Below are 22889 nucleotides of genomic sequence, written 5' to 3'. Positions count from 1 at the left end.
AGTAAAATTATCCAAAATATGTGTAATACAATTGATTCTTGAATATTTAGTTTTTCTATAAAACAGATCAAAAAAAGTTTCATATTTTTTAAACAATGAAATGAAAACTTCATCAGGATGGCAAAATGGACAATATTTACAATTTTGGATCTACTTTTTTCCCATGTTTTCAACCAACATAAAAGTTTTAATTTTTTTTTAAATTCTTATCTTTATAAAAGTTAATGCATATTTTTTATAACAGTAAAATTATCCAAACTATGTGTAATATAATTGATTCTTGAATATTTACTTTTTCTATAAAACAGATCACACAAAAAATTTTTATTTTTTAAAAAATTAAATGAAAACTTCGTCAGAATGGCAAAATGGACAATATTATGTTTTTGAGTACCCCCCCCCCAAAAAAAAACATGCCAGTTTTAGTTCTAATTATTTAATTAGGAATGACTGATGACATAATTCAATAACTGATACTTTTAACAGATATTAATCATATTATATGGTAATATTAATTGGTGGTAACTTAAATATTCATTACTGAATAATAAAGAGGGTGTTTACACATTTTCAAAATAATTTAAATAAAGAATTGAAGAAAAACAAATGTTTTGCAGTAAAAATTTGAGGCCACAAATTATTCATTGAAACGAGAAAAATGGTTTGATTTTTTTTTTTTTTTTTTTTAATTTTTCTTTCAAAACGTTGCTTGCAAACAAATTGTGGACCGAGGAATATGTTTTTGCGCTTTCCGAAGAGTAATATTCCTATTCCGTAATTCAGAAACACGGTGAAATGAATCACATTACAATTTCTAAGTGGAAAATAAGCAATATTATTCTTCAGAAAAGGAAAAACCATCAATGGACCTTCTACATGGAAAGAAGGTTCCAAATGAATACCAAAAAAAAGGTACATACTGTTTCTAATGCCTCTCAAGTTTATTCTTATTCTGTAATTATGAAGCTTAGAGCAATGTATGCTATTATATTTTCTAAGAGCAAAATAAGCAACATTATTCATTGGACATGAAAAAAACCGTCAATTATTACTTCTGCATTGAAAAAACTTCAAGCAAATATTCAAAAAAGGTACATACTCCTGTTTCTATAGTTAAATCATTAGTAACCAGAGAAAATCCGACGATGCAGAAATCAATTGTAAAATCTTTAAATACATCCGTACCAACAATAAATAAAACAACAAACCAAGACTTACAACTTTAAAAAATCTAAAGAGCATAATGTTCACCAGCTTTCGCCAAGGCATGTGGCTCAAGACACAACAGCTTGCAGAACCCTGTATGAAAACTATTTAGCAGGACATAAATGAAAATACATTGCGACCTTTGCTGAAGCATGGTTTTACCTAAATGATGGCAACAACTAAAAAAATGTTTTATTTGATACTGAAAAGGAAGAGAAAAAGAAACCATAAACTTAGTTCCGTCAATGCATAATTAAGTTTCTGTAATGGCTTTATGATTGCCGCAGGATTCTTTTACAGTAGGAAAATAAAAATAAGAAGAGCAGAAAAAAATTTCAACATTAATTCACTATCAAGAGAAAGTTTTATGACCGATATTGACAATAGAAATTCCATTTCTTTATGCCAGTGACTTTCAAAGCGTAAGAATTTATCAAGACAAAGCAAGAAGAATTTATCAAGACAAAGTCATACTTTGAAAAGTACCACAGAATTTCTTGAAAAAATGAAGACCGATCATATATACATATAGTACAAAGTCCGTAATCCGGACGTCCATTATCCGGAATGATCTATAATCCAGACCTCAAAATCCAAAAACTTTTTTTGTATGCTTTATGCATGCTCGTTATTGCTCGTTTGCGCATGCACGTTGGGAGGATGTGTCTCCAGACACATTAAAAAATGCTTGGCATAATTTATGGCCAGCTACCATATTTCATGGTGACCATATTTCATGGTCATTCATAGCCGCGAATTTGAAGGTATTCGGACATCGCAAAGTAAAGGTGAAATTTTCCAGTTATTGGATTTTGTAAAGAAATGTGGAGAAGCGATAATAAATGAAGATGATATAACAGAAGTTTTTCATTGGGACGACAATGCCCCAATTATCAATCAATTAATGGACAGCGAAATCTGTAGTATGGTTCTAGATCCAGAAAATACCGCTTCTGATAGTGAAGAAAGTGACAGAGAGGTTATTGAAAACAAAAAAATTTCGATTGATAAGTTAGTCGGTATTCGCAACACAACAATTACAGGACTTGAGCAGTGGAACTTTGTAACTGAACAAGAAATTATGTCTGTTTATAGAATTAAAAAGAAAGTATTGGCACAAAAAACAAACCAACTTAAACAACTTACATTGAAAGAAATGTTTAACACAGTAAACAAATAAATATTAAGCTTTTTTTTGTAAATTTTGATACCCTTTAGATCATAATTGCTCTTTATTTCATAAATTACAGTTTCATATTTTTAATTGTGTAATTTCTGTATGCAATCTTACCAGATTTAAATTGATGATCTTATGATCCGGAAAAACCCCTAATCCGGATGAAGTCCTGATGAGTCCGGATTATGGACTTCATACTGTATATACCTTTTTAACGTATTCGAACAAAGTTCCCTGACCTATGGACTACTGTGTATCTAGTGTCTCAAAATGAGCTCTTTGTAAGTGCTACCCACCACAATTGATGAACCCTGGAAGAAGTGGAACAGGAATGGAGATCAATACTGCCAAAATTTTATGGAGAGTCTTTCTATCATGGAAATCAGAAGAGCCCTTCCATCATAGAAATCATGACCCAGACTTACAGTCCAGTAAAAAGGCTATCAGATCGAACATTTAAAAAAATACTCTTCACATTTTAAACATAAATTAAATGGCCCAAAAATTATTCTAAAAATGTGTAAACACCCTCTGTAATAAATAAACGCATTTTCATAAGATATTGAATAATTAAAGAAAAGAAGAGAATTCCAGTTTTTATGAAATCTTAAGTTTATTCCCTGTTGTTCTTTAAAGTGGTTAGCAGTGCAAATGCCATATTATAGGACCTGAATTCGATTCCTGGAGAAGATATGGATGTTTGTCAATTCCCCTTTACTGGGGTACAATATTGAATACCCATGGACAATACTTCTGAGGATGAAATAGCTAAATGAGTGATATGCTCAGCCATTCTCAACCAATGCTTAATAAGTATGTGTCCACCCAATGGGGGAAAAAACAAATCTCATGCATTAATTTGAAAATTAAGTATTAATTTAAAATAAAAAAATTATTTTCATCAAATTTTACATTAACTAACAAAAATTTGGTATAGTTATGTAATGCATACATATATATTACATAGAACTGTAACTTAAAACATTTAAATCTGTCAATTATATTTTATACCTAACTACTGATAGCAGAAAATATAAATACATACCACTCCTTTTAATTTTTTATCAACTTCATCTGATGTCAATTTTTTGGTGAGAGAGGTTTTCCTAAGCAGCACATCACAATAATTAGCTAAAAGCTCGGCACAGCGAAATTCTGGTTGAGTTCTGTTGCCAATCCTGTAGAGAAGAACATTTAATATTCGGAAATTATTAAATAGCATTTTCTAACAAAGTGAGCAGAGCTACTTCAAAATGTACATTTTTATGTGACATTAAAATTAACAATTTATGAATTTTATGTGAAAAACACATATGATCTTACACTTTTTGCTTTGTAGACCACTCTAAGCAGAAAACAGATGTATCGTTAACAACTTCCTTAAAAGCCTGTGAATGAAATATTCTTAAACAAATAGAACAAAATACTAATTATTATTATTATTATTATTATTATTTACTATACACCTATTAACTCTTTCGCATCGATAGAGACCCAAATCTGTTTCTCTCAAACATCTGAAATGCCTGTATATACAAATTTTTGTTGGAATGGATTTTCTTTTCCCATTCAAAGTAGAATGCTACAGCATTAGCAATAGCTTACTTTTTTAAGTGAAGCGATTACTCTCTTGTGTGGTTTCACCCAGCGTGCAATTTTCCCTTGGGACACGACTGCAGTTGAAAGCATCAATAGTGAAACATTGACAATACATAAAGAAGAGCAAAGGCACAATTCAAATAACAGAGCTACTTAATAGCTTCAAAAGAATGGTTGGTATGTCATTTAACAACTCCCGAAACCAATGCGGCATGCACTAACATGATGAAGAAAAGCACCAGGTAGAAATGTATTCAGACATTTGAGCAACCTGCTTATATCTGAATGGTCAGACGTTTCGGGTGACTTCGATGTGAATGAGTTAAAGCTGATGGAATATTTGCTGAAATTACAGGAATACCACAAGAACATTTTTTTTTTTTTTTTTTTACTTTTACTTTTAAGAAATACATAAATATATTTTTCCCATTGAAATATTTCTGTTAAATTTGATTTTAACTAGAACATGCTATATGGTAAATATCTCAGTTATAACATAAATATGAGCAATACCTTATCTCTTGATGTTAAAAATCTAGGATCGTCATTAAATGCTTCCTTGACTAGCTTGCTAAACCTTGCAAATAATTTTAATAATTGTTCTACATATTTTTCAAAGTCCTGTAAAAATAAACACACCAGAAATATAATAGTAAATAAATAAACAGAAATTTAAAACAGATGCTATATAATAACAAATGAACTTTATTTTATGGTTCAGTTTCAAACACCAAAATACTTTTAAAAATTTATATCCTCCACAAATAAGATCTATAATTCTGATTTTTTTTTTCCACGCATAAACACAATGCTAGTTGCTTGAGAAAATAAATAACCTTTTAAATTTTTTAAAGTGACTTGGCATAATTCATAGTCTCAAATCATAAGAAACTATTGTATCGTGTGTAAATTTCTCTCGATTTTCAAACTGAAGTGTATTTTCTTGTAATTATTTTGTTACCACTGATAAAAAATGACCTTGATTCAAGCAGATGTTTAAACACAGTCTCTTCCACTCACGCTGTATAATTCTAGAGTCTGTTTTGGCATAAATTTTGTTCAGTACAGTGCTAAGAATTGAGAACTTAAAAATTCATTTTTGTCATATTATGTTCTTTTAGTTTAAAAAAAAAAAAAAAAAAAGTTATTTTAATGGCTAGTCAAATTTGTGATGTATGTAGAAAAAATGCTGTTTTTAAACCCACAGTTTGAAGCTGCTTTGAAACACCTAAAAACCGAAATTTCAGCTTCGGGCATGGTGCATGCTCTGGACAACCATGCACAGTAAACAAGGACCTATAAAAGAAGCTATTGCTTAAGTTTACATGATACAATTCAGGAACTAATAGACAGACTAAATATTCCAAAAAGTATAGATCATTTGAAGAAGATCAGGCATGTAAATCCACTGCAACGTAGGAGTACCCCATACTTTATCACAGAAGAATACGCTTGCTCAAGTTAGCAGGTAATTCTTTGCTAAAAAGAAATAAAGAAGCTCCTTTTTTGAAATGACTCATTAATGTACATAAGTGTACAAGAAGTGTATAATATACTATAACTATAAGAAGAAAAAAGATCACAGGGTAAACCAAACAAACTTCCTTTAGCAACACTCACAGAGGGCACATCCCAAAAAAGTAATGCTTTGCATAAAAGAGTCTGCAAATGAATTGCATACTATGAACTATAGCCACTAAATCAGATAATAAATTTTGAAAATTTATTCCAAATGGCAGTTTATAGCAGCAATAGAAGCAAAGCATGAAGAACTGACCAACTGTCCAGGTGGGCCCCACATTTCAGTGAATGTCAGACAAAGGCATGGAGTACAGCTGGAGGGCTTTATGACATTATCCTATATTTACTAGATTTTAATCCCTTCAGATCACTTCAAAATTCTATGGACAGCCATCTACGTTGACTGTAAAACAGAAGTCATTAACTTCTTTATGAATAAACCTAATGACGTTAAAAAAAATATTTTGCAGCTGCCAGATAAGTAACTAAAAGTCATAGAACAAATTTGTGCTTATGCGATGAATTTTCTTGTGTTTTGTAATCATCAAAATGTTGCAAAATTTTCCAGAAAACCTATACTTTTTACATTGGAGCTGTCTTTTGGAATCTTGTAAATTTTTTAACCATCAACAAGATAAATCATGTAATTCCTAAATTAAGCTTACTAAAATAACTGCCAAGAACATACCAAATTTTACCACTCCAAAAGAAATTAAGGATATCATTAGAAAACTTTATAAGGAAAAAAACTGATGTGAACACCACAATGATTTCCTTGTATGGCTTATTAAATTATACACATTTTTTGCTGCATTTCACTTAAACTCATTTCCTCAAATTTCATTAGAAATATATTTTACATTCAATTAATTCAGTTCTGATTTCATGGCATAGCAAAAATATATTAAAACTCAAGAAATCTTCATTAAAATTGTAAAATGCAAGAAAACCTAAAGTACCAAATACAGTTTAAAAAAACAATTTTTGCAATAAAAATTAGAGTTTCTATGCCAAAACAAGCAGTTTGACCATTGGACAGAAATTTTCGGCATACAAAAATTGAAAGTTAAATACTGGCCTTCCTCCACAAAAAGAAACTTAAGTTGGTGCACCAACTGATTTAATTCACTATTCTACTAAGAGCTTCAGATGTAAACGAATTGCAGCCTCATTAGGCTTAACATCACTTAAATTTTAAATTGTTGATAATTCTACAACTATTGCATGCACACTGACTAAAGGGCATAAGCCAGAATATAACAACATTATTCAGTCACTTTTAAAGCAAAAAATGCAAAATTTCTCAACATATAAGAATAAAAAGCAGAGATCACTGAGCCAGGTAAGAGGGTCATATATATATATATATATATTTAAAATAAAGTTAAAAGTAAATTGGAGTCAAAGCAAGGTAATCCTGGACAATATTAATAACTGCATCCTTTTAAAGGGGTTAAACATAAAATCAAAACATTTCAAAATAAAAAATTATCATAGTAGTATAAAACTTGAATTCTAAAAATGTAAAAAGGGAAAATATACACTCTTTTGAAGAAAAAAAAAAAAAAAAAAATCGAAGCACCAAAAAAGACTTTTGCAATCATGATGAAATTTGGTATACAAAAACATCTTGATCGAACATGCAAATGATCAAAGTTTCAAGGCAAACAGGAATTGCGATCATAGCCCGCGTTTCTAGTGAGCAATTTGCAAAGTATAAAACCAGTAACAGAGGAGGAAAATTTATCTTTCTTTGTTGCTGCCCTTGTAATTCCTTCAAGAAGCAACTAAAAATGCCATTACGATGATTCGAAGATCTTACAGACAACTAAACAACTTAAAATGTGGTCCCATTGTAGGGTTGTATGAAGCTGGGTGGTCACAGCGAGCAACAGGCAGCCACCTGCAGCGTACACACACTGCTGTGCAAAGATGGTGGCAGCAATGCTTGCTACAAGGAAATTGCCGACGAAATGAAGGCTCTGGAAGGACAAGAATCACAAATGCAAGGCAAGATACCAGGTTCAAACTGCCCCAATGGTATCACTGTCGACCATTCAATGCACTACAGCCATGTCTATAACTTCCATGGTACCGCCCTCCATCTCATGGCCCTTGTCTGAGGCAGGGTTACGCTCACAGAGGCCTTTAAGACGTTTGCCTTTGACCCCACAACATCGGCAGAGTTGTCTGGAGAGTGGGAGTTTCTTATGAAAGCAGGTCATCTTTAGTCATCCTCCGTACATCTTTAACAGCTCAATGATATGTTGATACCATCCTGAGGCCGGTTGCATTACCCTTCATGGCCCGTTGTCCTGGGGCCATTTTCCAACAAGATAATGCCAGGCTACATACCACTCGCATATCTCTGGACTGTCTCTGCGTAGCTGATACTCTTCCTTGGCCAGCAAGGTCACCAGGCCTTTTACCAATCGAGCATGTCTGGGACATGATAGGCCGCCAGATTCGGGCACCACAAAATATTGCATATCTGGAGCGACAACTGGTGAATGCCTGGCAGAATGTGTCGCAGAATGACATTAGGAGCCTCTACCACTCATTGCCTCAACAAATTCAAGCATGCATTGCCGCCAGGGCGGTTCAAACAGTTGACTAGCTACTAATTTGAACACTCAATGCGTGATTGTGAGCCGTGAACAAGTATTATGACCTTGATTTTTTAATCCTTTTATTATCTGTGTATGAGCCATACACATATTCAATTTTATCAAAAACAACCACTTCCTTTATGGTGCTTCAATTTTTTTTTTTTTTTTTTTTTTTTGCAAAACAGTGTATACAAGAGCATAAAAATTAATCTCCCATTATTCAAACTTTAATTCAGAACTCATCAGGGGAAAATGAATAAAAGCTTCATAAAAGTTAATTAATATGCTTCGAAAATGCGTTTTGTTCTTCTGGTAAATTTGAGATCAAAAACCGACAAAAGAAGGAAATTTATAATACATACAAACTCATATTAAACCAAAAAAAGTGAATCTGAACATTACATAATGTAAAATGATTATTCAAAAAAAAGGGGGGCTAAAATCATTATATGTATATCTGAAATTCAAATTGAAATATAAAGACAGATCACAATGTAAGTGTATTTTAAAACAAATAGTTATTTAAACAATATTCTAAAAATGAGTGTTCCCTGATTATGTTTAACTAAACTTTTAATTCCAAGAAAACGAATAACTCTTCATAAAGATTGCTTAAATAATAAAATCAAAGCACAGCCCATTTCGGCAAAAACTGAAAGTCTAATAAAAATAAAATTGAAAGAACCTATGAAATATAAAATTTAAAAAATGCAAACTTATTGAAATCATATCACATTCTTCAAACGAAAATTTACTTAATCCTTCAGATGACCAAACTGAGTTTCTTGTAGAATTCAGAGTGGCTCTGAAGAACCCAAAGATGGTAGTTCTTGGAAAAAGTATGCAATGAGGTTCAGTCTCTAACAGCAGAGCTAAGTATTTAAACGTGTGTTCAAATAAACCTCTCCTGTTAAACTCTGTTTGTGGGGAAGTCAAATGTGGGTGCGGTCGTGAAATTTACTACCACAGGGAAGGGTGACCACCAAAGTTCAAAGTGGCACCGTTAAGAAACTCTAAAAATGCTGTCTTCTGTAAAATCTTAAAATTGTGAAAGTAGTACTGGCTCAAAGTTGAGGAAAAGAAAAAATATATTTAAAAAGATAAAAGTCTTCATATAATTGGGGTACAAAATGTTTCTGAAACTAAAAAGCCCCATTTTAAGCAAGAAAATTTGCCAGTAAAATATTAATAATTGAAAAGGAAAAGAAACAAAATCTTTGTACATATTTACATTAAATTTCTTACCGTAGCCACCCAACTATTACCTCTGATTAGGATTTAAGTAATAAATATCAATTCAGAAGTCAAACAACAAAAATCAGCGTTATATTTTCAAAATTTTCACAGGACTAGTTTCGATGGTTCTGCCGAACCACCATCCTCAGCTGCAAAACCGCAAATGAACAAGATAGGAAATAATGATTAGATATGATAAGAAAGCCTGGACAAGAATAAGCAAGTGGCGCCATCTGTTGATGAAACCAGAACTAAAACATAATTTCTTTAAAGGCCAAAGGCAAAGATGGATTGGAATTAGGATCATTAACTAGAACAGAAAGGTTTTTTTTTAATGTGAAATGCTTCTAGAAAATCCATTTCTCGAATGGAAGATGTTTTTTGAATAATTTTGGCAGCAGAAAAATTGAAAGTGTGATTTTCGGACCAACAATGTTGAGCAACAGAAGACTTCTGTGTTTCCTTTTTTCTAACATATGACTCATGTTCCTTGACGCGAAATTTTAAGGCTCTCTTAGTTTGACCAATGTAATACCACACTGGCAAGGAATCCTATAAATACCCCAGGAATTCATATACAGAATGGGGTCTTGGAGTATGGAACTCGGAATTTTATTGATGGGAGAATAAACAACCCAAAAGTTAAATTTCTGCAAAATATGTGCAACTTTATAGCTAATTGATGGAAAGAAGCGAATGACAACAGAATTTTTATAATCTCCTAAAACAAGAGTGTGCCTTTTAGTGTGTTGAGATGAGAATTTTTTAACTGCTTGATTAATAATGTTAGGTGAAAAGCCCCTGTCAATAGCTATTGCTTTTAAATAATTTAGTTCTTTATCAAGGGATAGTTTGGAGGAGCAAGCTTGAAGAGCACGGAAAACATAGGAATAAAATGAAGCTAACTTTTGTTTAGTCGGATGACATGATTTAAAGTGTGGTAGAAGGGAAACCGAAGAAGGTTTACGGTAAACCGTAGTACTGAAATTGGATGTGTTATGTGTGACCAGAATGTCGAGAAACAGAAGGGAATTGCAAGTCTCAAATTCAAAAGTGAATTGAATAGCAAGATCAATAGAATTCATTGTTGAAAGAACTTTATTTAAATCATCTTTATTACCTTCAAACAGGGTAAAAGTATCGTCTACGTAATGGAACCATGCCGGGAAGTTTAATGTTTCAAACAATTTTGATTCCTAATAATGCATGTAGATATCAGCCAGGATGGGAGTGAGGGGGCTTTCCATGGCTAATCCCTCAGTTTGCTCGTAATATTTATTTTGGAAAACAAAATGTGTTTGTTTCAAACAGAGTTGAGTGAGAGAAATTAGCTCATCAATTTCGATGCAAGACAAATGAAATTCACGAAATCTGGTTTCTAGACATCTTAATGCACCTTCCACTGGAACATTGGTGAATAATGATTTTACATCAAAAGAAACCATGAGTAAATTTCTAGGAGAAATGTTTTAACCTTTTTTACAAACTCTATTGAATTTTTTATTGTGTAAATGTTATTGTCTAATAGAGTTGAAAATCTAGAAACTAAATATTTAGCTAATGGATATGAGGCAGTACCTGAGTTTGATACAATAGGGCAGAAAGGAATACCACTTTTATGAATTTTGGGAAGAGCATATAATCTGGCAAAATTCGCAACAGATGAGATAAGCGAATGTTTTAAGTTGCTTGAAATGATTCGTGAAAATTTGATTGCAGTTTTCATTTTTGACAGGTCCGAAGGTGAAGGATCTTTAGGGATCGGATTATATGGTCCTTCGTTTAAGAGTTTAGTGACACCATCAATGTAAGTGTTCTTATCCATGACAGCTATCTGGCCACCTTTGCATGCCTCTGAAATGATAATATACGGGTTAGAATGAATTTCGCGCATTGTAGCTCTTTCTCTCACAGTTAGATTTGGTTTCAAAGGTTTATTATTGAATTTCACATTATGAGCGATAAGATGCCTAATCATTTCTTTCTGTGAATCTGAAACTTTACTGAACTTGAAAGTTTTTTCGATAGGAGCCAAAATCTTTGGAATCGAGAGTTTACAGGTTTGTGAGAAGTTAAAATTATATTTTAGACTTCTCTCTTGTTCTTCTGAAAGACTAACATTAGAAATATTAACTATTGGCTTGATGTTTACAATGGGAAGATTTTTTTGAACTACTGGAAGACTGTAAAAAAAGTTTTTCGAATATAACTGCAAGGGTGTTTTTATGACGGTTAACTGCATTCTCCGTTCTAGACCAAGACTTTTGTTCAAGGGCAGTGAATTTTGGATATGAATTAGGGAGTTCCAGATGAAGCTTATAGAGTTCATGTTCAATTTTGGACAATTGTTGACGTGTATCCCTTATGATGGACCGAAGTAAGGCAAGCTTGAAATTTAACAGAATTCTTGAAATGCGACTGGAAGGTTTTTGATTAGATTTGATTTGAATAAAATTGGAGATCAATTTTTTACATTTACATTTAAGTAAAAAGTCAAGATGATTCAGGAATTTTTGCTGCTTCAGGTGTAATTTAGTGAAACGATTAATGGATGAAGGCATGATAAACAATGCAGAAAATCAAACTAAATAATAATAAAGCACATACAAAACAGCAGAAAAAACTTTCACTGAAACGAATAGAAAACAAAACGCTTGTAACCAAAATGCATGAAATCAGACAAGCAAAGCACAATATCCAAATATGCGAAACATAAACAGAACTAGAAAATTGCAAAAAAGTACTTACCGAAACCCATTCAATCACAAAATGGCGGCCACACCATGTGCAAAAAAGGAAGCAAAAAATAAGCCGTTTTGGGCTCGGAAACACATACAAACGCAACACGACAAAAACCACGTGGAAAAAAGAAAGCACAAAATAAGCCTGTTTGGGACTTCTATAATTAAGACATAATAACACGCCGAACAAATACTAATTCAGAAGTCAAACAACAAAAATCAGCATTATATTTTCAAAATTTTCACAGGACTAGCTGCAAAACCGCAAATGAACAAGATATGAAATAATGATTAGATAAGAAAGCCTGGACAAGAATTTTTCTGTTCTAGTTAACGATTCTAATTCCAATCCATCTTTGCCTTCAGCGTTTAAAGAAATTATGTTTTAGTTCTGGTTTCATCAACAGATGGCACCACTTGCTTATTCTTGTTTAGGCTTTCTTATCTTATCTAATCATTATTTCCTATCTTGTTCATTTGAGGTTTTGCAGCTGAGGATGGTGGTTCGGTAAAACTATCGAAACTAGTCCTGTGAAAATTTTCAAAATATAACGCTGATATTTGTTGTTTGGCTTCTGAATTAGTATTTGTTCAGCGTGTTATTGTGTCTTAATTAATAAATATCATATCACTATAAATGAAAAATTTTTTTAAAAGTAGTTAATAGCAGCTTTCTTCAGGGTTATAGAAATTTTGAATAGAGGTGTTTTATTCTCAAAGAGAATTTTGACTAAATAATTTATTTCTTCTTGTAAGTATTCGACTTTGTTACAAATACTTTTTATTCTAAGGAGCTGAGTATGTATGGTATTTAGAATTACTCTTCTGGAGATACTGGAGTGTCAATAGATTAGTTTAACAGTAGGAAAATCAAAATTTCTTCTTGTCATAAATTTTGATATCTTTAAAGTTGATAATTTGCTAATCAAGTTAATTAATATCTCCTTGTTGAAAGTTAGTTTTATTGAGTTTCAAACATGAAGGATAAATGTGATCGAATTCTATTTTATTGAAGTTATTGATTGCAATAATATCATCCATGTATTTGTATATGCTTTAGTAATATGAACTTTGTACTTGAGATAACTGTTGTTGAAAATGAAATTCCTTGGTGAAAAGGTACACATTATAGATCACTGAACTAGATCTTATTCCCATTAGGATACTGTTGATTTGCTTAAAAAAAGCATTATTAAAAGCAATGTAATTATTAAAAAGAATACTTTCTAAATACAGCTGCCATTCTTCCTTGGAAATAACCGTAATAATTTGTGGAAATAAATCTGGTAGAGTTAAAAGACTGTCAAATACTTCTTGCAACGGAACAGCCATGTATAAATTCTCAAAATCATTAACGGAAAATAATTTTAATTTTAATAGTGAGAAGCATTTCTAGTATCTGTGTGTTATTACTTATTATCCAAGTGAAATTGTGATCTTGCATCTGTGTGTCTTAATTAAAGTAGAGAACTGTTAAGTATTTTAGCAAAACGGTTTTCTATTTCTTTCATGTAATTTCTGGTCTTGTTAGCTATAAATTGAAATCTGACATTTTGTGAAATTTGAGCAATGCATAAAGGTTGGAGAATCTATTGTAAAATATACTGGTGGTTATTTTAAGTCTTCAATGAATTGCAGTGAAACGTCTTTGCAGAATATTCGCCATAGTTACTGCGGCATGGAGTTCTTCTATAATCAGATTATGGTAGAAAACCTTTTAAATAATACTAAAGTTGTTACTGGCTTTGCCAATTTTCGTAATGGTAAAAAAATTCTTCAATATTTTAACTTTCTTGTCTAAATCTCATTTATTATGTGTTCTTTGGTATGCTTTTTGAAGTCATGGAGCATTGCTTCTTTCTATTCTAGATAAGTTGTAGTAGGTAAGTTAGTTTTGTAGCTGGAGAAGACTATGGAACTTTCTAGATTTTTTCCAAATTATTGGATGCTGAATTTTTTGCTTACTTTAAAAGTGGGTTGAAATTTGGTGCCAAGATTCATTAAATGCTTTAAAGTTCTGTCTTTAATAATTTCATAATTGTCTTTAATAATTTTTATATATAATTGGTGCAGCTGATTGCAACAAAAAAAGGAGTTGCACAATTAGATGTTATAGCACTCCCATGTACAAAATTTCTCTGTTCTACAGCTAATTGTTTTTGAGGTAAGCGAGACACATACATATGTATGTACAGATGTCATGGAAAAAAAATTCCTTCTGAATCCATTTTGGAAAGAAATTCCTTTATTCAGGCCATATGCACAGATATCATTGAGGAGGAGGGAAAAAAAACCATTCAAATGGATTCGAGAGAGGTAAAATGGATATTTTCTTTGAAATATATCCGGAAATGTTTCTATTACAAAGCTTCCTTTACTTTGTACAAAGAAGTAAAAAATGTTAAGAAATGATCCAATTACCAAAAAATTTATAAAATATGCATCTAAAACTATCACATGACTGTGCAGTACAATAAATACCTAAAACATATATTTTTTAAATGTTCGGGAACTTGCAAACATTTGCATACTACAGAAAGAAGGGAAAGAAATCATGCCAACTTAATAGCTGGAAATCATTTAAACTTCTACCAAAAACACATTTAGAAAGAATTAAATAATGTCTTTCCTTATAAAATAATATATTTGGTTTCAAAAGACATCTTTTTTACCAGAAGACACTTTCTATAAAAATGACATATCAATCTGGTATTATTATTCTTTTTAAAAACAATTTTAACTTCTCGCCTATTTCTAATTAACTTAAAAAATTCTTATTACAAAGAAAATGTTTTAAAAACACTTAAGCATTAATTAAAATACTTCTAGCATGTTTAATTAGATATATATTACCAAAAAAAATCTATCAAATATAATACAGTCAAAGTAAAGAATTAATGGTACTTCCTTATTATAGTGGCCCCCAAGACTAAGAATCGCCAATCAACAAGATATCTCACCAGCTAGTGAGACACAAAGATATAAATAAATCACACAATATACAATAACAATAATACTCAAATCTTGTTGCCTAAGAATAGTTTTAACAATCATTATGGCAAGGCCATTTTTCTGAAACTGCTTTTAATTGATTCCTCAAAAACATAATTTTTGCCTCCACAGAAATTCTGAAAGATATGATTTGAGGTGATGTTGAGCCATGGCCTGTTGTTTACCACCACGCCACTTGGCTAAACACCCCATTCTATCCACATCTAGAATGTGGAATCGGTAGGGAAAATGACGAATTCTGATTCCTGAAATTTTAAACACTCCGATTCCCTCATATATATATATATATATATATATATATATATATGTGCATGTGTAATGTTTTCAGTTATTCCCACACATCGTGGGTGAATGGTGAGGCTATTCCATTTCACGTTTTGGCAGATGGTTGACGAAGCTGGGATGATTGCAACACGGAGAAAAATGACGACTCAGGACTTTTCACTTTTAACAGCACATCTTTATTTTATTTTAAAGCAGATGATTTTTTCCAGATGAAGTTACTCAAATACTTATTCAGTAATTGAATTATTAGATACGACTGACTTATAACGTTCTAACAAAAAAAGAAGAGCATAGCGGAGGCATTAGCCGAATGAAGGCGAGAAGGCATCTGTGTAGGAGAACTTATGACGCAGCATTTATATGAAAGGTTATGTAACAGAGTAGCTTCTAGAAAAATGTAGAAAGACTTATGACGCAGCATTTATATGAGGAGGTTATGCAATAGGCGCGAATGTTCTAGAAGGTACTGGTGTAGGGGAAGATCCTGAATTGCAGAAAATTAATTAAAGGTTGCTGGTTCGCAAAGAGCAAAGCCATCATATTTCTTTTTATATTTTACATCTCCCCCCCCCCGTCAAAAGGAGAGGCCTTGGTGAGAAAAGCATTAGTACAGGAGTAAAGCAAAAGTATGAGAAAAGACATGAAAACATCCAGGACATAGCGTACAAGCTTTAACTATGGCCTATCATAGTTTATGACTTTCTCATATAAAATTTGGACTTTATAGCATATGAAATTTTGAACATTAAAACTATGAGTTATAAATACATATACAATATATGACTAATTTTAAAACTATAACATAATAAATATGGAATACTGATAAATAAATAAGTTATTAATTACAAAAGTTCTCAATTTTGTTAAAATGTCCATTTTGTTTTTTGAAAGTCCTTTTCATAAAAAGAGTTCGAATAGAATGAAAATATCTGGTAAAACCTCTCAATGCCAGATAGTCCACAAATATGATGCATTTTTTTCGCTGAGTATGTTTTCATAATAGTAAGCTTTGATTAGAAAATATTTTACATTTTTTAAATTTTTATATTTTAAAATGCCTTTGTTGAAAAAAAAATTAAATAATATGAAAATTGGCATCTTAATTTGTAATATAATAGAAATATTTTCATCAACAAAAATTTGAAAGAATTTTATTTGAACATTTAGTTTGTGAAAAAAATTGAACTTTTACCATGTGGAACTTTCAAGAACTTTACAAAATTTCATTGGACATTCTTATCTCAGAACACTAAAAAATGTGAATTTGTTTTAAAAGAGTACAGCGTCTAAAATTATTATTGAATTCAAAATTTTATGACATTCAGTGAAATGTCAAAATTGATTCAAAATATCGGTCAAAGTTTTATGGCAATAATTTTTTGTTTAAAAAAAGTAAATATGTTTTATATTTTCACAATTATAACTACATTTTGCTGCTCTAATGCTTTTTCTTCCACTCTGCTCACACAACTTTTCTTTTGAAGGGGGGGATATGTAAGACATAACAAAATATGATAGCTGTTTCAAAAAAATAATTGACAACCTCAAAATTAACATTCTAAATTTGGTAATCTGCCCCTAAATTCATCTCTTCTCACAGGTTCCAGACTTTTCTATCTTATGTAACGTTTTAATGCAGATGCCTCTTGTCCAATCAAATTAATTCTAAACCAAAACTGTGAACTGAAACTTTCCCACTCCCAGCCTTCTTCCTATGAAAGTACTATAACTTTTCCCTTTTCCGCGTTAGCTCTCCTGCTGGTAAGACGCTTTTCATCCCTGCTGCTGCCGCTTACTTGCTTAAGATGATGTCGTACTTCAAAATGGGAGTTATTCTATTCAAATATTATTAAGAAATATCTTGTCTGAAAAAGGATTATTTGATATGCATGGAAAAAATAAAGATTGTGATTTTTCAAGATATGTTGTGCTAAATTGCATCATCATGCTTTCCACTCTGCCACCTGGCAGGACATGGGAGTATCATGATCTGGCAGGACATGGGAGTATGTCATATCCATGAAGGCATTGTTGGGAGAATCACACAGTATATAGATGAATGTTGTCTTGCTGATATTGCCTTGAAGGACAACTAGAGGTGATTGTGTGTCCCAGCAAATCACTCCCCATATTGTAACACCTTGTGTAATAGCCATATGCTGCTTGACAACAAATCATGGATCAGACCACTGGTCTGGCCGCCTCCACACGTATGTGCATTGATCATCAACACCGAGACTGAATCGAGATTTATCGCTGAAGATCACATGCCTCCAGTCAGTCACACTCCAGCTTGCCCGAGTTCAGCCAAAAATCCAACTGACACTGTCTATAATGTGGGGTCAGCGATAGGCATCTTAATGGACATCGGCAGCATATACCAGCATTGGCCAGTCATCTCTGAATGGTTTTTCTTGATACCACTGGATGCCTGAAAGGTGGTAAATGGCATCGAATCATTAGTAGTGACGTTGTTGGTGCGGAAGTGGCCACTCTTATGAGTGCACGATCCTCACATTCATTCGTGTACCTGGAATGCCCTGACTCTATCTATCCCTTCTGTTATTCATAGTCCTCAACACTGAGCAACTACCATATCGCTCTGCCCGAGATGGTGGCCAATATGCATGTTTGACCAACCTGCTTCTCTGAGGCCTACTATACGCCCCTTCTCAAAGTAAGACAACTATTTGTACTGCTGTCGGTTACATCTCAGAGGCATCTATAGTCACAATACCATCAATCCAAGTTTAGAGATTCGTTCAAATAGCCCTATGGCACAAGTAGTCATGCTTCAAAACTCTTCCAACTGTACACCTCATATGCCCACAGCACACTTACCCATGTCTCATTGCCGTTGAAATTTAAATCATTTGTATATCTCTTGACCACATTCCTGCCAAGTTTTATGGCTATGGCTCAATTTCTTCTGAGTGCATATTTTTTTTTTTTTTTTTTTTTTTTTTTTTTTTTTTGTGATTGACTGTATATCTCAACATTTTTGTTCTATAAAGTTAAAGATTAAACAATTCTACTTTGACAAATAAATAAAAGTTGACACAAAGTAATAAAAAATTAAGTAATTTATTTATTTACTGCTAAAAATATATTTACAACAAACTTAAATTATTAGCCAGACCCATCTACTAGAAATTAAAATACTTATTCTATGCAGTGAGTTTATCGAAGTAGACTTACTTTCTATTTCATTATTCTTGACCATTGGTAGACATTCTGCTAAAATATTTTCATTAAATGCTGTCACAAGCACACTTACACATGATTCAGTCAACTATTAATAAAGAAAATATTATTAACTAAGAGCTCAGATAAAACTTAATTATATGCAGCTTATGCACAGCTAAAAATAATTGAAGAAACTATTTAGTTTGCATATCACAGTTATTGAAACAAAACAATCAAGATATTTTTTTATTTTTTCTATTTAAAAAATTCTCTATAGAAAGATACATATGCTAACTTGAAATTTCGGGTGAAAAGATATTTATTTATAAAAATCCAAGTACATTCCTAAATAAAAACTAATTGAACAGATCTCAGTTAACATTGATGACTGTTGATCATCATTAATTAAATATTAAATATGTCACTTATCTCTTTTAACTGTGATCTTGCTTTTAAAGAATTGTCAATAAAATATTTTTAAAGTATATACAGTACAAATTCTGAGATATGGACTTAAGCAATTCTGGATTTTGGAAAGTTTCTGGATTTCAGATCATCAGTTTATACAGTCAAAAGTCTTTAATCCGGACTCGTTGGGACTTCGGCGATTCCAGATTATACAGTTTTTCCGGATTATAGATCATCAGTTTAAATCTGGTAAGATGACGTGCAGAAATTCTAAAATTAAAAATTTGAAACCGTAATTTAAGAAATGAACAATTATGATCTAAATGGTATCAAAATTTACCAAAAAAAAAAAAAGGTTAATATTTATTTGTTTACTTTATTAAACATTTCTTTCAATGCACGCATGCGTAAAGCATACATTACGCATAGTCGAAATTAGAAAATTGCAACCAGAAAACTATTTGATGTGTGTTCGTGATATTTATAATGAAGAGGAATTTTTTTAAATCATATCAAAGACAGAGTACATCGAGATGAAATACTACATTTAGTAATGAACTATAAGCCGAATAAAATAAAAACATCTGCCCTGAAGATAAGAATAGTGCTGACAAATCAACTTCCAGTTCATTGCGCACCGCGACGTTCCCCTCCCCCGCAGAGCAGTGTGAAATTGATAAGCAGATTTTGGAATGGTTAGAGAAACAAAGGATATGCGTTTATCCATTTTTTGCAGCAATTCCACTTTTTGTTTGATGGACATCGAAACATGCTTTCACTTTGTAGATCCTTTGGCAGTATCCAGCATCGGAAGTTCTATTTGACATAATCGAAAGTTCAAGCTTACTTTTATAAAATTGCTCTAATAGTCTACAAAAAATAATAAGCTGAATCCAATTCGAAGATTAAGGAATAATGCAATCTGCAACATTAACTGAAATAGATAATTTTAGCTTAGCTTATACCATCCGTTATACATTAAACATGCATGCGTAAACATACTATGCGCATGCGTACACACATATGCACATGTATAAAGGTATTACGCGAATGCGTTAACGCATATGCGCATGTGTGAACGCATTATGCGTTGACGCATGCGCAGAAAGTTTTTAACTTTGAGGTCCGGATTATAGATCATTGCGGTTTATGGGCATCCCGATTAACGACTTTTGACTGTATCTAGTACGATGACATGTAGGCATAGTAATATTGCTGCTTTGCTCATTGTTTAGCTCAAACAGTAAAATGGCAACCCCCCAACCAACCAAGGGACAAAAGTCTGTTTGTGTCCAACATCAATACAACATCAATTATTGTCACTGGCCACGCGATGTGACTCCCTAGCTAGCAAATGTTAGATAGTAATGTGCAGAAATCTCAATTAATCACATTTATGGCACATGTGCTTTCTTTTCTTCAGCATTATAGTTTCCGTTCCTACACTTCATAAGGACTTTTTTTTAATTAATTTATTTTATTTACTTATATTTGTTAATTTATTTTGTGTTGATAGTCAGGAGATGCAATTATTAGATCATTCCCAATATCGAATTTTCGGATTTTGTACTGTACTTCAGTTTTAGTCTTTGTTTATGGAAATAACTAACTTAAAATATATATTTTATTAGAATTCATTAGAAAAAATTTGGCACTTTCTGATTATCCACATCTTTACAAAAATTTGCAAAATTATTTGTGGCTTTGAGAATGGACAAAAAATTTTTGTTTGGCATCTTTACAGATTTTAGGTACTGTATTGCTCACAAATAATAATAAAAAGGACACTTTCTAAGAAGCAAGGAATTTTACAAGGGAAAAAAAAAAAAAAAAAAAAAACAATCTATACAGCCAAAATTTACATCTTTAACAGCCAGTACAAGTGAAACAGTTAAATATATAGCATATAAATCCATATGCAACTACCATTTGTATGCAAATGCATTAGTTGGCTGTTGGCTGCATGTATACTTGAAAATATGGCTAAAACATGGCAATTTTATGACATGCTGATATTGGAGAGGTCCAGATAATCAGAAAATACCAAATTTTATCCGCCTGTGATTCTGTAATAGATTTATAGTAGTTTATAAGTTTTCCTCGCCTATTTTCTAAAACTGCAGAATATGATCTTTTTCGGAATCGAAGAAACAAATTTTTAAATAAGGTAGAAATATTTGGTAAAAATTTGGTAAGAGTCCTTACCAGCCCAGCATTGTATTCACGAACATATTTACGGTCCAATTTCGATGTGCTTCTTCGGAGAACAATTTTGTCGGATTTGGTTCGGTGAAGGAAGACCGTGGTCAAGAGCATGTCCCTTGCATAACTGAACACATATTCCTCTTGCGATGTTAAATTCATCATTGTTGTCGTGGTTCGATTCTCAGCAAAGGCCTTGCATATTTTTCATCGTGCATAAACAACCTCTTTTAACCAAGACGGGGCAGCCAGCTTGGCTAAACCCCCACCCGTCTCCCTGTGGAGGCTTGATCCCAACGTTCTTGAAGGAGACCACATGAGGAACGACGAGCAGCCAGTTATTTTCAGGGGACAACATTTGCATAATGCAGTTTCAAACCCTCCAAATGAATTCTGAAGAGAATTTTTCGTGCACCCCCAATTCGACTTTTGTTCTCCCCTTCTGAGATCTCTCCAATATTCTTTAGACTTAAATCCTGTGGAACATGCATGGAGTGAGTTGTAAAAAAGAATGTGGAAATATGACAACAATAATTATTAACAAGCAAAGCAGGAAGGGTGTACTGAACCCTGGTGTTGATTAGTTGTCGCTCCCGACCTGCGATGTTTTCGGTGGGCTTCTGCAGACGGGATTTTAGTTGAAGCCTGCTGTAGTCTTTGGTTTTTCGCTGAGTAACTGGATGAAAAAGAGATAAAAATCTTTGTAATTGTGCAGTGCCCTCGCCAGGATTCGAACACTGTTTCGTGGTGTCTGTACAAAGCCTGCGTAAGCATTTTTTTTCCCTCTCTCTCTCTCTCTTTCGCTCCCCAAGAGCAGTGTCAACACTCTACGAGGGGAATATCTGTACTTAACCCTTTCACCGTCCTCTCCTGTCAGCGAAGATTTCCCCTGAATTACGGAGAAGAAAATAGAATTCGAAAGTGTGCTTTCTTGCTTCACGAGTGTGGAAGGGGCATTTTTTGAACATTTTGTCTCTGTTCAATGAGAAGAGAGTACCAAAGGGGCTTTGTAATTCTGTCTCAGATTGCCAGTTTGATAGTCTTTGAGAGGAGCGTAAAGCATTCCTTCCCCCCTCCAGCGGAAGAATCTTTTCCCAGTGCATGGAAAAAGAAGCAAATGAGGTCTCTGAGAAAGTAGTTTTCCACTTAAAAAAAAAAAAAAAAAAAAAAAAAAAAAAAAAAAAAAAAAAAAAAAAATCAGAAAAGTGTAAACTGAATTTTACAGAGAGAACTCCGGTGCGTTTCGCATGGGCATTCTTTCTATAAATCTATACGGGTTTTTCTTACGGGTACCAGTAATTTTGAGGCTAACTGAGAAATTTTAAGTGCAGGCACGGTGGACGTCAAGCAGCCGAAATACACACTTCTGCGCCATTGCTCTGCTACGTCACAGAAAAAGGACGTGGTGGCCATTTTACTTTACAGACACCCGACAGGCTTTGAGGCGAGGAAGATAAGAAAATCGGCGTACGCTAGATTTCGCGCGCTGTTTAAATGTACCCTACCCCACTTTTCGAATTTTTGACCCCGGCGCAAGCGACCGCAATGCGAGAAACATGCGAGATTCTTCTTCCATATGAATATAGAGAGAGAGAAATATGCGAACTTCTTTTTCCATTTTCTTCTCTCAGCCCCGACATAGGCCCCTCTACTCGTTTAAAGCTATGTTTTCGACACACATGATCATGTCTTCCAGTTAGACGAGAA

The 22889-nt window shown here is 32.8% G+C and overlaps 1 protein-coding gene and 1 long non-coding RNA gene across 15 annotated transcripts in view; one reads left to right on the top strand and one right to left on the bottom strand.

Moving 5' to 3' along the window:
- Positions 1–22889, top strand: part of LOC146996205 (uncharacterized) — a 244862-nt gene that overhangs the window by 69048 nt on the left and 152925 nt on the right. The window lies entirely within an intron of this gene.
- LOC146996204 (cullin-5-like) overlaps positions 3543–22889 on the bottom strand; it is a 181800-nt gene continuing 162453 nt past the window's right edge. For 10 of the 12 annotated variants that reach the window (XM_085820301.1, XM_085820295.1, XM_085820297.1 and 7 more), the window contains 3 exons: positions 18585–18678; positions 4496–4603; positions 3729–3771 (listed from right to left, as the gene is read on the bottom strand). In XM_085820301.1, coding sequence (XP_085676427.1) covers positions 4596–4603; positions 18585–18678 — 102 coding nt within the window. In that variant the 3' untranslated portion in view covers positions 3729–3771; positions 4496–4595. Of the gene's footprint in view, positions 3562–3728; positions 3772–4495; positions 4604–18584; positions 18679–18805; positions 19251–22889 lie in introns of those variants that run through there. The other 2 variants (XM_085820296.1, XM_085820299.1) reach the window with 2 other exon arrangements.

The sequence above is a fragment of the Stegodyphus dumicola genome, chromosome 7, assembly GCF_044657685.1.
Source record: "Stegodyphus dumicola isolate Sdum_Otavi_A_Nest chromosome 7, ASM4465768v1".
Classification (NCBI taxonomy): domain Eukaryota; kingdom Metazoa; phylum Arthropoda; class Arachnida; order Araneae; family Eresidae; genus Stegodyphus; species Stegodyphus dumicola.
This window is presented reverse-complemented; position numbering and strand designations above follow the sequence as displayed.